Source organism: Gobius niger (assembly GCF_951799975.1).
Source record: "Gobius niger genome assembly, chromosome: 1".
NCBI lineage: Eukaryota > Metazoa > Chordata > Actinopteri > Gobiiformes > Gobiidae > Gobius > Gobius niger.
This window is the reverse complement of record NC_136852.1, coordinates 61915532-61933476: the sequence shown is the minus strand read 5'-3', so window position 1 is coordinate 61933476 and position 17945 is coordinate 61915532. Positions and strand designations below refer to the sequence as shown.

At 40.1% G+C, this 17945-nt stretch overlaps 2 protein-coding genes across 15 annotated transcripts in view; one reads left to right on the top strand and one right to left on the bottom strand.

Annotated features, from left to right (window-relative positions):
• kcnt1b (potassium sodium-activated channel subfamily T member 1b) overlaps positions 1 to 10240 on the top strand; it is a 51980-nt gene extending 41740 nt beyond the window's left edge. For 4 of the 11 annotated variants that reach the window (XM_079577464.1, XM_079577455.1, XM_079577458.1 and 1 more), the window contains 13 exons: positions 2493 to 2598; positions 2685 to 2857; positions 3186 to 3257; positions 3350 to 3484; positions 3695 to 3806; positions 3892 to 3993; positions 4905 to 4988; positions 5065 to 5193; positions 5816 to 6113; positions 7027 to 7089; positions 7319 to 7369; positions 8653 to 8737; positions 9779 to 10240. In XM_079577464.1, coding sequence (XP_079433590.1) covers positions 2493 to 2598; positions 2685 to 2857; positions 3186 to 3257; positions 3350 to 3484; positions 3695 to 3806; positions 3892 to 3993; positions 4905 to 4988; positions 5065 to 5193; positions 5816 to 6113; positions 7027 to 7089; positions 7319 to 7369; positions 8653 to 8737; positions 9779 to 9899 — 1531 coding nt within the window. In that variant the 3' untranslated portion in view covers positions 9900 to 10240. The remainder of the gene's footprint in view (positions 1 to 2492; positions 2599 to 2684; positions 2858 to 3185; positions 3258 to 3349; positions 3485 to 3694; positions 3807 to 3891; positions 3994 to 4904; positions 4989 to 5064; positions 5194 to 5815; positions 6114 to 7026; positions 7090 to 7318; positions 7370 to 8652; positions 8738 to 9778) is intronic. The other 7 variants (XM_079577463.1, XM_079577460.1, XM_079577456.1 and 4 more) reach the window with 2 other exon arrangements.
• Positions 10241 to 10251: 11 nt separating this feature from the next.
• LOC306978858 (uncharacterized protein) lies at positions 10252 to 17852 on the bottom strand. 4 transcript variants are annotated; one of them, XM_079577549.1, is made up of 6 exons: positions 17565 to 17852; positions 17400 to 17495; positions 15081 to 15602; positions 14622 to 14988; positions 13596 to 13667; positions 10252 to 13520 (listed from the first exon to the last, which is right to left on the bottom strand). In XM_079577549.1, exons 1-4 carry the CDS (start codon positions 17662 to 17664, stop codon positions 14696 to 14698), a joined length of 1011 nt encoding a protein of 336 aa, XP_079433675.1. In that variant the 5' UTR covers positions 17665 to 17852; the 3' UTR covers positions 10252 to 13520; positions 13596 to 13667; positions 14622 to 14695. The 4 variants fall into 4 exon arrangements, with proteins under 4 accessions (XP_079433675.1, XP_079433673.1, XP_079433672.1 ...); XM_079577547.1 differs by having other exon boundaries at positions 17400 to 17852; XM_079577546.1 differs by having other exon boundaries at positions 14622 to 15602; positions 17400 to 17852.
• Between the last annotated feature and the right edge of the window lie 93 nt (positions 17853 to 17945).

The following is a 17945-nucleotide window of genomic DNA, read 5'->3' as shown; positions in this document are numbered from 1 at the left end:
TCTTTTTTTTCATTCATTTATTATTTTTGCTCTTCACCGTTATACATGGTGTATGGAGCACAAACTTAAACATGTCACACTAACAAACAAAGTCATTTACAAAACAACATACTTCACTAATACAGTGGGAGAAGCCCCTTTAAGAAGGCACCAAGGTTACAGATGCCCTTTGTGCTTTTAGACTGAAACAGGAGCACCAATTTAAACATAGATGGATAATTACTTTGGCAGATAATATCTCATTGTTTGTGCACTCTTATATGACGTGTAATTCATCTCCAACACAATTGTTAACACATAAATTACATTTTCTCATATTTCTTTCCAGCCCTTTGTACCTATAGTGACCATAGGAAGCCTTGAGTTATTTGTTCAGAAGTTGCAGATGGCTTGCCAGTATTTCGTATTTTCACTAAGCAAATATGTCTCGAAATTATAGTCTTGCTTGCTTTGTCCTTGAGTATCGTTTCAACAGTTTGAGCCAGAGGACACTGCTGAACAACTGTGTGGCCCAAACATAGGACAAACCACAGTCGTCCAGCATGTTCTTGACCTGGTGCAGCCTCCGGGAAATGTAGTCTCCTGTTGTGAAAAGTTGGAGAAGATGGTTATAAATTTGTTTGGTGAATTTAGTATCTTTACTTTGCACAATTCTCCCCCAGTATCCAATCACTTTCGATGTTTATGGGTAATCTGCCCAGTTCTCCATACACCAGGTTGTTACAGGTGCTCATTTTCACTTTCAGAATGTACTTTAAGAAACATATTAGCAGCGTCATGCTGGTAGCTAGGCTTAAATGAGCCATTATGTTTGAAAAGAAGGCCTAGGTATTTAAAGCAAGGCACTACTGCATCTCTAAACGAGTGTCGGCATTAGCCTTTTTACATCTAAATACCATGATTTTAGTTTTTCCACTATTCAGAGTATTCACACAGTAATTTATGGTATCTTACGGGCATACCTTTGTTGTGGACATAACAATTGTGTCATCTGCATAGATCAGAACTAACAGCTTCATATATAGGTCACTGGCAGGATCTTCTAAATTAATTGAATCCTTTCAGCAATAGACAGAGATTCCAGGTCATTGATAAACAATGCAAAAAGCAACAGCGATAGATTTTCACCTTGCCTGACTCCCTCCGAGCTCACAAAAAAACTCAGATTTTGTTCCATTACAATACAAAACACATGATTTCATATTTTTGTACATGTGTTTTTTACCACTTCAAGAAATGTACCCTTGATACTCGACTGAGCTTGTTTGTACCACAGGGTGTCACGTCAGACAGTATCAAATGCCACAGTCGATAAAGGCACAAAATAGTGTTTTGTTTTTAGAACAGTACAAATCAATCAGCGGTTTCAGGAGGAGTATGTGAGTATTTTTTTCCTAAAGCCTGCCTGGTTTTCACACATAACAGTTTTCTTTGCAGAATTCACATAGCCTCTCATTCAGTACATTTGTGAATAATTTACCGAGACAGCTAAGGAGCGTGATCCCCCTATAATTCTTACAGTCCTTTACATCTTCTTTATTCTTATATATTGGCACAATTAAACCTAGGAGCCAGTCTTCAGGGATGACACCAGTGTCCAAGATCCTAATAAACAAGGTAATATATAGGCAAAAGGATCTCTGCTGTGCTCTTTATGTATCCGTTGCTCACTCTGTCGTTAGATAGTTTTTGTATCGTTTTATTGATTTCAACTTCTGTGTTACAGTTATTTAAATTGTTGTCACCCCTCTCATCTTCATTAGAGACAGCCTCAATGAAATCCTGTATTGGCACATTTGAGTCTTCAAAGTACTCTTAGAATGCATCAATAGATATGAGATAGGCAATGCTCTTTACATTTATTGGATTGATTCAGTTTCCTCCAAAATAGCTTTGGGTTTGTCGATTTTAGCCTGCAGTTTCATCAGACTGCAGTGGCTTATAAAATGTTGCTAGCTTGAGCCCCGTCGACTGTTCTTTAGCCCTGTGGTTGTTGTGCATTTCATTTTGTCGGAGACTTGTCAAGCACAGTGGTTGGTGAGGCAGGGAGGCATCTGCAGTGGGGGCAGTGGAGACGTCAAAGTCCCACAGTGCCACCATGTGTTGGAAAGGTTTTGTACCTGGGGTAACTATCCAGTATTTGTTTTATTGCTGACCTAAAGGGCACCATAAAAAAAAGATTAGTCTAATGGCTTGTGGCGCAGTGTGACTCAGAGGATGAGGCTCCGATCAATAGTAGCATCATAAAATAACTGACAAATTAGTTATTATGACTGATTTTAGAGATTTGTTGTCCCTCGTCATATTATTGTTATGGAACTGGTAAATAAACAATACACACTGGAGCCATATTCAGAGGCCTTTATTGAAAACACAGTACAATCTAGAACAACAATAGCAATTTATTAATAGATGAAAGTAGTTACAGATTTTCATCTGCGCTTTGCTGTAATCTCAATTGAAAACATCGGTGTGTTTCTGTTTTGTTTCAGTTTTGTTAAGGGCTACCCTCCAAACTCCCCGTACATTGGCAGCTCCCCAACTTTGTGCCACCTCCTGCCACAAAAGGCTCCATTCTGTTGCCTCCGTCTAGATAAGGTAAGTCCACTTTAAATACATTTTGTAATATCATGAAATTTGGGTTTAAGCTTACAGATTTTAAACCGTTTTATCGTCACCTACAGGGCTGTACACACAATAGTTTTGAGGACGCCAAGGCATACGGCTTCAAGAATAAGCTGATTATAGTTTCGGCAGAGACGGCAGGGAATGGACTGTACAACTTTATTGTTCCTCTGAGAGCTTATTATCGGCCCAGGAAGGAGCTCAACCCAATAGTGCTGCTGCTTGACAACAAGTAAGACGACCAACCCTGGGGCCTATTTGTTTTCAATACTGTCGCACGAGAAACAAAACAAAACTGTAATTACCATAAACAAGCCTATAAAGTGTTGAAAATGAAGAGGAAAACGTAATTTCCGAAAGGTTCGGTTTGCAAAGCTTATGTAATGATCTCATTTGTCATTTTATAAGTTATCTAATTCAAAAGCAGTACTGTGGTGAGAAGGAAAAGAACAAAAATGCCTACTTTGGGTTTTAGCAGAACCACAGTGTGCTTCTGCCTGCTAGTGTGTGTTGCATTATTCATAAAAGAGCATAAAAAATACTGTTTCTATTTTTTGCAGACCAGAGCACCACTTCTTGGAGGCCATTTGCTGCTTCCCAATGGTTTACTTCATGGAAGGCACAATTGACAAGTATGAGCTCGGATTATATTTCTTTTCTTTTTTTTTTTTTTCAAATCTTCAAGTCTTGTCAAACCACTTGCCTAAACACTGCTTTCGTTCAGCTTGGACAATCTGCTGCAGTGTGGAATAATCTATGCTGACAACCTGGTGGTAGTGGACAAAGAGAGCACCATGTGTGCAGAGGAGGACTACATGGCCGATGCCAAAACAATCGTGAATGTCCAGACAATGTTCAGGTATATATAAAAGCCTGAAACAATGCGCCTTGTTTTTCATTTAAGTGCATCTGTGTAAACAACAGCCGCATTGCATTATCGCACGAACACATCAGTAGTCACCTTCGGGCTGTGAAATCACTCTATACACTGCATACTTAGAAGTGTTCAAAGTTTTTTGGTCATTACTTCTGAAGCACAGACACTTACCCTCTGCATGTTCTCTCTCAGACTGTTCCCCAGCCTCAGCATTATCACAGAGCTCACACATCCATCCAACATGAGGTTTATGCAGTTCAGGGCTAAAGACTGCTACTCACTGGCTCTCTCCCGACTAGAAAAGGTGAGCACACCAGCCTCGCTCCACAAACCAAATGCAAAGTTCATGTTGTTGGTGTTATAAAACAGCCTTTCATTCTTCTTCCTAGATGGAACGAGACCAAGGCTCCAACCTGGCCTTCATGTTCCGCCTGCCTTTTGCTGCTGGAAGAGTGTTCAGTATCAGCATGTTAGATACTCTACTTTATCAGGTGGGAACAGCAGCAACAGAACCATATTGATAAACTCACCATGTACAGCTGCAATAAAGTTTGAATATAGTTTAAATGTCTGATATTGGCATCCAGTTTTAAGCTGTATCCCGGCAGATTTCTATCAATACAATACAGAGACACAAACTACACTCTGCTCCGCGCCCCAATGTGCACACAGGTTCATTTGGATGCAGCACACAACTGAAAAATACAGCTCCTCGCATTTCTGCAGTGATTACCGACATTTACCAACACTTTGGGGACCGAGAGCTGTGCAGAGACAGACACCCCAAATGCCTAAGAGCTGGATATGTCTCTCACTAATAACCTGCTAAAACAGACGCCCTCTCTGTGCTCGCACTTCCCTGTGCTACATTTAGTTGTTGAATTGAGGATGGAACACTTGTATAAAAGACTCCTCTGCTTGTGTTAAAGCCTTTTTCAAAAGTGGTGATGCGGTAATCCGTGTTGCCTCGTGCTCTCTCTTGTCGCGCATGCATTTTCTTGTTGGATGACCCACGTGGACCCCAACACGCCAATGTTTAAACTCTGTAATCTGGTCACCATATGTTATGTAAAAGTAGCTCACAGGGTAAAAGATAATGTTGGAGACGTTGGAGGCAGGATAAAATAATTTGTATGTGTCTGCAATATACCTCGTGTACTTGCTTTTTAATTTGAGGTTTAGTTTCAAAACACAGCAATGTGCAAGAGAAACAACAATGGGCAAACGTGCAAAACTGTGGAGGGAAGACAATTTGGGTTCATGAATATGCAACTGTTTAACTGTAAATTTTACTTAAAATAAAATAGTTGTTTGGGGTTGGGGTTCATATTTTAGATACACCTGTCTATGTTATATTATATCCTATGGAAACGAATAGAGCTAACTGCCTTTCCTTTGACAGTCGTTTGTGAAGGACTACATGATAGCGATTGGAAGGCTTCTTCTTGGTCTGGACACCACACCTGGCTCGGGTTATCTCTGTGTTGTAAGAAAACTTTTATGTGTAGCTTTAAGTCATGTGCACTTGTGCATGTTGTGAGGTGTGGCCTGTCTCTACTCAGATGAAAGTAACAGAAGAGGATCTGTGGATCAGGACTTATGGAAGACTTTTTCAGAAGCTGTGTTCCTCCAGCGCTGAGATTCCCATTGGGATTTACCGCACAGAGTCACACATGTTCTCCACCGCAGAGGTAAGTCTGTGTTTTAATGTTAGAACTTTTATTTTCACTGAATTACTTTGCCTTTTCTATTCTGCTCTTCCCTAATTTTCACTGCAATTTGCATGTTTGCAATTTTAGTTGTATTTGTTTTAGTGACAATAGCTACATTTTTTGTGTGTCTTGTTCATTTTGTCTGGTTTGCTTTAAAATGCAGAAACTGTATTATTATTATTTTTTTGCTTTGCCAGTGGATGCAGCTATTTTTCAGTGCATTTTTCTTTTGTGTGTGTTGGAATGTTTGTACTTGTTATAGGGTAAGGACAAGTCTGTGCAGGTAAGACATTGTTTTGAATTTAACAAATGTTTGTTATACTGCTCATTTCTTTCTCTCTGAAATTATGTAACACCTTGCAATTTCATTCTTATTGCACTATAAAGAAATAAGAAGAGTCACAGCAGCTCAGGACTAACCCAACACCTGAATGCAATTTCGTTTGTACAATTGTACAATGACAAATAAAGCACTTACTTACTTGTGCACAGTATTATAGGCCAGTGAGGCTCCATAGACAGTGAGATGCGACTAGTTCTAAACTTTGTTTTCAAAAAAATATAATTGTATGTCTTATCTAAGCTTGACTCTTGTCTCCAGTCTCAGATGTCCATTAATGCGGAGCAAGGCCCTGAGCAGCGTGAACACGGCGAGGCCTGGAAGGCGAAGACGGCCCACAGGAACTCCAGCATGAGCGACCAATCGGAGCACCCGCTGCTGAGGAAAAAGAGCATGCAGTGGGCCAGAAGACTGAGCAGGAAGACAGCCAAACCCGCAAGCAAAGCTGAACGCATCTCCCAGCAGAGGCTGAACCTGTACAGACGCTCGGAGAGGCAGGAGCTGTCGGAGCTGGTCAAGAACCGCATGAAGCACCTGGGTCTGCCTACTGTGGGATACGGTCAGTGCATCATGCATCATGGCCTGAGCTGACTGGACCATTCCAATCAGCAGCAGGCATAAAAAGTGAGAGAAAGCAGCATGCTGCATGGGAAGGATTAAGTACTAAAAACGGCCTGTACATGTCAAAACTAATTTTGGGCTTATTGTTATGTTGCTAATAATGGAAACATTATTATTGTCCTTCTGTCAAAATATTTTCAGTTTTGCTTAGATTCATAATTACTTTAATGTGACTAATCATTTAAATAGTAAACTAATAAAGGTATACTTGTGCTTGATGTAAATCAATTATCTACAAGTAAGTACTGCTAAACTATTTACTTATAATTTATGGAAAGAGAAAATATCACACCTGAAAGGATCGTATTTACCACTAAGGCTAAAACCTTTGCTGATTAAAATCAATTGTGTTTTGTGTTTTCTATCTCATCCTCATTGCCTATACTGCACAAAGATTTAACACTGACCCTTTTGTCATCGTGTTCATCGATCATCCTTGTCTCATCTCTCACACATATTTCACGAAAGCCCATAAAACTTGGTGCACCATGCATGATCGCATCTGTCATCTTTGCTGCATGATCTAGGTCTGCTTTCTACCATTACGCTACTGCTTTGGTAAATATTTCTCTTTTAGCTTCTTATATAATAGACAAAGCAGAATCATGCTCCATAGTGAGCTGCCTGACAACATTTGCAACAGCATGTCTTTCTTTCATATCTAAAGGATTTGGAAATGGTTCTGCGTCTTGTCTGTAGAGCATTTTTAGATGCATGGAATGAAGTGTTCTCACCTCCTTCACACTTCTTTTATAGGATCCAAATGCATTTGCTGGCTGCCTGATTTCTTTCCTTGTTTCTGTTTCCCTCCTGTCTCTCCTCTCTTCTGTCTTCCCTCTTCTGGCTTGTAGAAGATGTTTCTAATCTCACTGCGAGCGATGTCATGAATCGAGTAAATCTAGGATATTTGCAAGGTAATTTATGTGCCGTTTCTACTATTTTACAAAAAGTGCCTGGTTATGTCTTACAGGGAAAGGATCTGTCCTTTCACCAGCATCCTCTGATTTTACATTAGTTTTAATAGTTTGATCGTTTCTGTAGATCTAGAAGCAATGGTAATAAGGTGTTAACATTTTATTTGACTAGGCATTTAAAGAATGCATTAAGCAGGCCAATAAGTTAACAGTAACTTGCGTTGCTCAGAGTTGCAGGACATTTCAGAGAATCCATATACAGAGGGGACCAAGCCGTCAGGTCAGCAGGCTGATTACAGTGCTGCTACTATGTGCATGAGTGTGTGTGTGTGTGTGTGTGTGCGTGTGCGTGTGTGAGTAGTTAGACTCACAGTTTGGCGCCTTATATTTCTGGTTGTTTCTGCACTGTGTTTATGTAACGTAAGAATGATCAGACTATGGCAGGGCCGCGGCCTATGGCTTTACGAGTGGAGCAGAACACATTTTGTCTGTGGATGGAAGTTTGACATATTGAATAACTTTAATAATAAGATAAATGTATGGACATGGACATAACTTGTATTGCCTAACCCAAAGGTTGGGTTACCTGTTTGCTCTGTGCCGTTTACTTAAGTAATGCATGCTGATTTTGTATCCAACTGCATTCCCACAAAACAGCATAGCTTTTATAGGCGTGCAAGTTTTCTGTGATAAAGAATTTCTGTAATTTTAAAAATATCACTGCAGTTTTTTGAGTTTTCATATGTCAGCTGATGAAGTAAAGTCAAACTTGGACTTCTTCCGATCTCACACTCACATGTGTAGTGCTCCACTGTGTCTGGTTTGCGTCTCCACGTTTGGTCTAGTCTGACGGATGCTGGAGCATGTTCTCAATGTGTGTTGACGTGTCAGGGTCATTCTTGATGGGGCTGAGTGTCGTCTGTCGGCATGGCAACCTCTCGCCTGTCCAGCCTGTGGGAGTGGAATGTGCAGGAGACGGGGAATGTCTTGGTGATGGGTTTGCTGCGAAGTGCGGGCGCTGTGTGCATGTTGGCTCGTGATGTTGCTGCGCATGGGCTGCTGGTCCGGTCAGCGAGCAGCATTTGAGTAAGCAGCATGGGCCTCCCTTGATCACCAAGTGCCCTGTCCTATCAGTAACGATTAGCTCTCTCTCTCCCACCCCTCCTGGCTTTGTAAAGGGCCTCAAGCAGGTGGGTTGTCATGGATATACAGCCCTCCTTTACCTCAACACGCAAGTAAAATTGGTCAATAAGCTACTATTACATAAACACGCATAACACAAAAGGGCCACTGAATGCTTAATAGATGGGCATTGATAGAAACTTGAAGTACTCAATTAGTTATTTTTATAGAATTTTTGTTTCTGACATTGAGTTTTCCCATTAATTGGCATTTAAAACAGTCACTTATCTTCTAGCTACGTTTAACCTGGCTGAGTTTTGCGTTCAGTTATGACTGAGGGCATGGTGAAATCGCTGTGGTTTCAGGGTTCATCCGGCTCACATCACATGTAGCTGAAGATGCGGAGCAGAGCAACTGTTAACTTTTGCTGTGTCTTCACAGATGAGCTGAATGACCACCAAAACACCCTGTCTTATGTGCTGATAAACCCTCCACCTGACACCATGCTGGAGCTCAACGACATTGTGTAAGAGCCAAGACTCATATATATATTTCACTGTATAATCATTAATTATTCATTTATGAGGTCCAAATCTTTAACAAAATCTCCATATATACTTTTGTTGACTGATAAAAACAAAATAAACTGAAGAGTAGGGGCAAATGAAAACAAGATCCAAAATCAATGAAACAATCTGAATAAAAGTCGCAATCAAAGGGCTCCGATCTCTAAAAATGTAACATCAAAAGAACGAGTCTCCCCTAAAGCCATATCATTTAAAGTATGACAGTTTAGACAGGAAATATTACCTTGTTTCCCAAGGTTTTACACTTTTTATAATAAATTGATCCTTGGGCAGGAAGTGACATACATGACAGAGCGCGAGTGTGAGACAAATTAGCCCAAGGCTACTATCCAGCGTGGTTTGTTTACAGGCATGAGTCCCATATATGTTCATTAACATGCACTGTCCCGACCAACTAAACAAAGAGGCAGAATTTCTGTGTCATTTGTCGTGCAACCTCACTGCACTGCATCACATTGTAATGTAAAGGTGGGCTATGAGTGAGAGAGAGTGCAATGGAACTATGCTCTTTTCCTGTAATGTCTATATGTAGTTTTGTCTTGATGTTGATCTAGTGGTGCTGGACAGCTCAAATATTCTATTAGGTGGTACTTGATGTTAAAGCTCAAATATTCTATTACGTGGTACTTGATGTTAAAGCTCAAATATTCTATTAGGTGGTACTTGATGTGAAAGGTTAGATAACTGTTTTCGGACATAAAAATAATCTTTCTCATCGTTCTTAACATTCAAATGTTACATCTAATAGTTTTAAAAAGAAAAAGTATGAAAACCTGCCATATGTATTTAAAACAGCTTTTTCATCGACTATTAAAGATTAAATTACATTTTGTCTTTTTGAATTAGACCTAAACTAGAAAGACTTATTGGTAGTGTAGCAAAAACTGAAAACATCTTTGTCAAACTATGATTAAAACCAAATTAAAATTTGTGTCAAAAAGAATGCTGAATTTGTTTCTTATATTTACGTGTGTTCCCAGGTACATAATCCGACCAGACCCTCTTGCACACATGCCCGAGGACTCCCATGTGGGACAGTCACGCGGTGCAAGGCATCAGCAGGACTTAGGCACCGAGACCAGAGACGAGACTCACCTCTGAAATGTGGTGTGATCCTTGACGTTTGCCTTGTTAAACTGTCATGTCCGACGCCGGGGGCTGGATGTGCATTACAGGTCTCTGTGGACACTGAAGAGACGTGTCCATGAGCTGCTACTGGAGGACGCATGGAGAGTGCCTCGTCATCACCTCAGCTTGAGCACTAACACCTCACTCCACATCAGACATGGAGAATCAAAGAGTGTCGATGTTTTTCGAGTGAAATTATAGCTCTTTTCAAATCTTACGTTTCTTACCTTTTGAGTAAGTTTAATCATGTTTAAAAAATATCTGGGTAAATGCTTTGAATGTAAAGTTGTTAAAGCATTTATGAAGAAGTTCGGTACATTTTTCTTGTTGTTTTTTTAGGAAATTCAGAAATTAAGTAGATTTCTTAGGTTTCTTTCTGAGCACAAACTTTACAGCAGTCTTCTGGGAGCACACACTGTAGTAAGACTTTTATCAGCCATACATTTTGTTATATACTGTACAATTAGCCTATGTTTTAGCATCTCTCATGTGCCATATTTTGGCTTCTATTTATGTAAGTATTTAGTAGGTTTTATGTGAAGACATTATGACAAGCAACATAAGATTAAAAATGTGTGCATTTTACAACAATCTGGCTAGTAAGTTGAATGAATGTGATTGAAAATCTGAAGGATCAATGATAATTTAGCTAATGGCCAATGTTGAATGGCAGTGCAGTACTGCATAGTATGTAATTTCTCTTTGAGATAAACATTGTTTTTATATTTAAATGGTGCATTGCTTTGTAGGTTTTCATGTTGATCTCCCCAGTTTGTTGTGAAATGTTGGTCACAAATGTGTTGCTTATGAATATATTTGATAATGGTGTTATTTTGATCTGCAGGGATGCAGTTTCACTTGTAGCAGTATAATTTTGCACAATGATCATCACTTGTTTTGTAGTGATGGGCTAAATGAGCCGAGGTATCGACACACGTATCAAGCACAGAAAGCAACACCACGGCCGAGCTGCGTCACGACTGAGCGAAAAGTCACTTGACCAACACGTTCACTGTGTCATTTTGTATCACATAGTGTTGTATGTGTCCAGGGCCTGCCCGAGCCAATTTGGCGCCCTAAGAAAGATTGAACTTATATTTATAAAAAATGCCTGGTACCCTATTATAGTCACAAGGACTATCCTTTATTAAATCTTGGTCAGTGTTTTCATTTTTAGATGATCGTATCACTGGTACTTATTATTGATTCTCATTCATTTGTTTCTATTCTCATCAGGAGAAGTTTTCCTCTTTCTAAATTATCACTCTCAGCTGGTTAAACAGCTCAATCCTGACAATTTGGTTCACCTTTCCGAACGAGACTAAATGAGCTCAGTCAATGTTGAGTCACTTTTTTCAGGCCCACTGATGCAATGCTTTCTCACCACCAGATGGCGCCTAGACAATGAAGCCTACCAACGCTGTGTGATACAGTGTGACACAATTTTGAAAGTGTGACACACTTTGAGGTATCATCTACCCATCACTATTGTTTTGTACTTAAGCTGTAAATTAAGTGCTCTCCTTAAATTGTGTGAGCCACACGTGGGCTTTATACAGTGCTCTATTTATCTTTATTTATTAGTCCATAACTGTATTTTGTTGGATCTTTGTACATAGAAAGACTATGTTCATAGCTCATCATGTTTTGTTTATTAAAGGACTTGACGTATTTTGCACTAAGCTCAATAGAATGAGCTTTACAGCATGACCCTTTAATCTGAATCTTCACACAGATAACAGTATTCAATCAATGTGAAAAATGATCACACTTGTTTTACATTTTTCATTTTGATGTAAAAGAAATGTAATCTTGTTTTGAAGGACTGATCAAAATATGAAGTTATAATTTGTATTTATCAAGAGTTTTGGTTGTTAGGTTGGCTTCAGTTGTACCTAAAAAAAAAAGTGCCACAGGCAAACGGAGTGCTAAAGAGATGGAGCAAGAATGACCGAAAGGAGGATGGGTTTCATTTGCAGATCCATTAGCCAATCTTCCAGTCTTCCTGGACCACACTTGTGGCAGTCAGATCCTCAAGTTCACACCTAAGGCCACAAACATGTGGGGGCATGTGAACAATAATAGCATGTTTTAATATACAGCTTATCAGGAGGGTCATTGAACATTTCAGACATCTGCCGTGATGTCAAGCAGTTAAAGAAACCAAGAGTTGGTCAAATGCCTGTAATTAAATCATTCTTTGATACTGTGTATTTATATGAATGGATCGTGCATGTCTAGGTGTTATACCTATGTATGTTTACCTCCATTTTCTGTTTTTGAATCATTGTCTACAAGTGGCTGATCCATTTTGTACTATTTCTAATGAGTACTTCTAAGCATACAAAATATGAACAAATAAAAGCTGCATGCAGCCAGATCAAACCAGTGCTCAGGTGATTATATTCAAACAAATAATATTGCAACTATAATTTAGTGTTAGTGCCATCTAGTGGACATTTATCACATTTATCATATTACTGATTAAGTCAACCCACAAAAGGACTGAACGCATTTAATACGTTTATCCCAGGAACTACTTGCCCATGTGGATCTGCCTCCACCTGTCTCTGGTCCAGCGGCCTCGGTTCTGCACCACCTCGTGTAGCAGGTTCATGAACACGTACTCATTCACACCACTAGAGGACGCATTTGAGTCGCTTCTTTTGACCTCTCCCCTCCGCTTGCTGCTGCCCAGGCCACTAGTGCCTGCCCTGTCAGTGTCAGCGTTAAGCTTTACCCCCTGGAGAGTAGTCATTTTTGGTTTGAGATTATGATCTTTTCCTGTTGCCTGCTCCAAATTTAACATTGAATCACTGAAGATCAAATTATTCTCGTCGCTTATAGAACATGCTGCATGCTCTGACATGTTTACTTCAAAATCCTCCCATTTTTGTCTTTCCTCCCTTTTATCGCACCATTGAATTTCAGCAGTGTTTGCCCAAACTTTAATTTGATTCTGCACAAATTCATGAGGTCCTGCTTCATCTAAACCACTAGGAACTTTAAACTCCTGTGTCCAAGAAGGTTGAACATTCTCTCCCTGCTCATGCTCCCTCTGTTGTTTGCATCTCTCCTGCCATTGCACAGCAGTTGGTGGCCAGGTGGATATCCTGTGCAGACCACACCCTGACATTGCTGCAGGACCCATGACGTTCACATCTATGCAAACACTGGGTTCGTTTGGACACGAGCCTATACTTAAATAAGGGACATTTTCACTTCCCACAGGTGAAGAGGCATTTTGCACATTTCCAGCAGTAGATGTGAAACTATCATTTTGTCCTGCCTCTGCACTCATTCCACCAGTATCTTCCACCCCATCCTCTTTATCCTTTGATAGAGATAAGTCTGAGTCACCAGAGACACCAAACGGAGATGTGAAAAGAATTGCATTAGCAGACTGAGCCCTGACTCCAGAGAAGGGCATCTGGCAGGGCGTCTCTAGGTCCCAGTGCATGTTTGTCTTCTGATGTCCCTGTGCCACTGCAGCTACTGGACTCTGATCCTTTGGTGCCACTATTTTCCTGTTGCGTTTCTTTCTGTAGACCACAGCCAGGATGATCACGAGAAGGAGAACAACACACAACACCACTGGACACAGAGATACAGAGCAGAAGTAAATTTACAATTACAACTTAAATGCTGGGACAAAATGACTGGACTTACCGATGATAGTAATGAGCATAGGGACAATATCTGAGGCAGGATGTGGAGGTGGTTGATGTGTTGCAGTGGAAGCTGGTGAAAGACAATGAGACCATGATATTATGACTAGAGCTCAGGTGTAGCATTTCCTATAGAGGGTATGCACACTCTTTTCTATCTAAATATAACCTGATAACTCTCAGTTGGCTTCTTTTGCTACACTGATGCCATTCTGGAATGTCATCTGATGCATTACTTAACAGCATTTATCTTACAGCATACTTATGAAAAGCTTATGTAGCATACTCCTGAAATAATCTATTCTTTTCTTTTGTGAGGATGTGAATTCAGATGGATTATACAAGAGATTATGTACTTTAACCTCTTTACCCCCACTTGAACCGAGCACATTTTCTCCAGTTCAGCTTTACCCAAATCTAAAAACTTACAGCCTATAGGCCAGTGTAACACCTCATTTGAATGCTAAGGCCTAAGCTCTTTCCTCACTTTTTGGTCATGTTTTTGTCACGCTTTCATTACGCCTTTGGTCATGTTTTTGTCGTTTTGTCACGTTTATCTCACATTTTGTGGCTTCATCTCACTATTTTAAAAACAAAATGCAGCCTTTTGGGTAGCGTTTTGGCTGCATTTTGTTTTTTAAAAAGCAAGGAGAATGTGACAAAAACACAACAAAAACGTGATGAAAATGTGAAAAAAAAATAAAAATAAAAAAATTACCAAAAGCAACAAAAACAACTAAAACAAGGAAGAAGCTTAGATGGGTTTTCTTGGCCTTAGCTTTCAAATGAGGTGTTGCCCTGGCCTATAGGCTGTAAGCTCTCAGGTCAAGAAGCTTTGAGATTTGGGTAATACTGAACAGGAATAAATGTGCTCGGTTACGGTGGGGGTTAAGAACATTAGGGTCTTATACAGCAGTGCATTGACTTGCACCGTGACAGTTGCCAGGACAGATACTGGATCATAGCCAAATTGTTCTTAGGTGCAAATCAATCAATTGCTTAAAACTAGGATGTTAAATTCACATACGAGCATCGAAGGTGAGCATGGTTTTCTGGTTAAGGGTTGTTGTAATGTCTCGAGTTGGTCTTGACACATTCAGATCAGTAAAGGTGGTCAGAGCTGTATCTAAAGAGAAACTCCATTGAACATAGGAATTCTAGACCACAGCAGTGAGCAAAAATATTTAGAGACATTTCTGCAGAAGAATTTAAAGGAAAGAACTTGCTTGTTACTGATTGACTGGGGCGTGGTGTCTCCATCTCAGTGAATGGGTAAATGGGTGAAGTTGGTGCATTACACACCGTTATGTTCCACACTGGCTGCCCTCTCAAACCGGGAGGACTAGCACAAGTAACGTCCTCTGCATGGTGCAACAGAGATCTGGATTTTAAGTCTAGAAACACAGGTATAAACAGCAGTGTTACTATGACCAGTGCCTCCACTTGTTTATTCCCAGGAAAGTCATTGAAATATTGTGTCACATACCGACGATGAACTTAATGAAGTCAGCATCACATGAGCACACCCACGGGTTCCCCTGGAGACTCATGTTGACCTTGTGCAGCGGGCTGAACATTTCTGAGGTCAGCTGTGTAAGATTGTTGTAAGATAGGTCTAGGTGAGCCAGGGCTGTCAGGGTCGTGAATGTGCCTGTTTGAATGGTGTTGATCCCGTTTCTGCTCAGGGTCAGTTTGCTGAGGTTGGTGAATTCCCTTAGCATTGCCCCGCTAAGGACTCTAATGTTATTTTGTGACATGCTGAGTTCTGTGAGGATAGAGGGCCTTCCCAGCCACTTGTGGTTGATGTCCATGAGCTCATTTTGGTCTAAAGCCAGACTTGTGAGGCTGAGAAAAGAAAGTAATGCTCCTTCAGCGATCCCTGTGATTCCTGCTCCCCTGATAATGACAGAGGTGACGGATTCCAGGTTGTCATGGTGAAACACAGTAGAGTTAATTTCACCAGCTTCGCTCACGGAGATCAGCAACGTGGACACACCCGGCGGAAACTCTGAAATTGAAGTTGGGGTAAAACTGTATAGGTTCATATTGGTAGAAACGCACTGTGCATCTTATTATAAAACATTTGCATGAATTTCATTAACTTGCAGGTGAGTTTTCTAGCATTTCTGTGACAGTGACCCTGCAAGTTGTGAAACAAACATGCTTATAAACTTGTCCCTGTGAAGAATTGGGATGCTATATGTTTGGGAAGTTGTAATAACTTTGGACCACAACTAATTTAGTGGCATCCTCTTTGATTGTTTGCAATCAGAAAATCGGCTATAGGGCCTTTAAACTCTCTTTTTTAAAGTACTTGTTGATCTTCAGCATTTTCCTTTTCTCAGAGTACTAGTTTAAAATGACATTCTAACTATGGATTAGATGCAGGGGTAGGCCAAAGGGACTAGACATTTAAACATGTTAAAATGATGTATTTTACATGCTCCGGCAATGCCCTATTGTCCTTTATGTAGACCTGGAAGCTTAATGCAGCCCTCTCTCAGAAAACAAATATTATTTTTTTAGGCTATAATTGCCTGGCTCTGTCGTACTATTCCATTCCACACTGGGAAGTTAGTCTGGCAATGGAGCAATTGGAGCAGTTTGAACAGATGGGCCTAACGCGAACAGATTGTCAGTGAAATAAACCAATCAGCAAATTAGCGGACATGATGACAGCTGTAGTCCAATTCACAAAATTAGTTTTAGCAAATAACGTCTGCGCATGTCACTGTGGATAGAACAACATGGCAGCGCAGCGAGTGACATAACCTTGTCAATTCCCTGTGACGGTTGTGATTGGTTCAGCCAGACGCACCTACATTCACACAGAAAAGAAGAGGGTATGGTTTCCCAGGTTAATAATTGTGTAGAATGATTAAATTTCCTGTAAAAAACACCATCTCTGATGATATGTGCAAATTCAACAAGAAACTTGAGGGCCACAAAAAATTGGTCTGAGGGCCACACTTTGGGCACCACTGAGTCCCTTTAAAATGAAGCACCCTTACCTCTAAGTAGTTTAGTGGCAAGAACTTTATATCTCAAAGAAGAGAAAGAAAAAATATTTTACAACTCTCAACCTTATTACGGACTTGAATCTTTGTCTTATTTTTAAAGGTTTGTTGGGTAATACCACTTCTAACAAGGTGCTCAAACAGTTACTCAGTACTCCAATAATATTATATATGAATAGGCTACTTGCTCTTGAGAAGTTACTGGGATAGTGGTTTTACAGTGGTATGCAAAAGTATGGGCACCCCCTTTAACTTTTCTACATTGTACTATGGACCATAAATATATTTAATTGAAATTTTATGTGAAAGACACACACTAAGTGACACACAATCGTGAAGTGAAATGTATCCATGATTTCGATTTTTTTTTTTTTTTTTATAAATAAAAAATTGAAAAGTGGGATGTGCAAAAGTATAGCCCCCCTTTCCTTTTAGTGAAACCAATTGCCTTCAGAAGTTGCCTGAGGATTTCTGAATGATCACATGTCGACCCAATGACTAAACAGAGTCTACCTGTGTATAATCTAATGTCAGTTCAAATACAGCTGCTCTGTGATGGTCTCAGAGGTCTGTTAAGAGACTATTGTGGAGCAGACAGCATCATCAAGCTGGGTTAGGTTATGTTTATGGTCCATAGTATGGCAAAATGTGGAAAAGTTAAAGCGGTGCCCATACTTTTGCATACCACTGCAACTTTCTGATCAAAATTATGTCCAAGTAACACCACTCCTTAATTGGATTTGGCTCTTCTACCCACCTTTGAAGAAAATCAATCTGACAACTCTTACCTGTGGGTATGGTGGTGCAAAATAATGCGGCGTCCACAAAGTCACAGCAGTTGCTCTGATGGATCCATTCCAGAATTAAAACCAGGAGAAAAGTTCCTGAAAAGATTACAAAATCAAATTGAACGTTTTCCCTATTTGACTGAAACAGAAGAAGCAAGTTCTCACCCTTCATTGTGGTTATCGAATTGGTTGCCCCAGTCTCTAGGCTCGGGTAACATGAAGGACGTAAAAAGCCAAGTTTCGCAGTTACCCTAACAGTTGCCATGGAAGATGTAAAGTTTGTGAGTTACTGACGCGCTGGTGTTAAGGCGTTACAGCCGATGTTCCAGTTGATCAGTGAAGTGTTGGACAGAAGCTTTAGAGGGGGTCTGGAGAGGTTTTAGCAACAAGGATTCAACAACTGTCATTGTAAATATACTGAGTGATAGAACTTCAAGTACTGTGGGAAAAACATGCGTCATGCAAACAAGTGCAAGATCATTCCAAAACAAAAGGCGCATAAAAATAAAGCAACCAGAAGCATGACAAAATAAAAATGAAAATGAG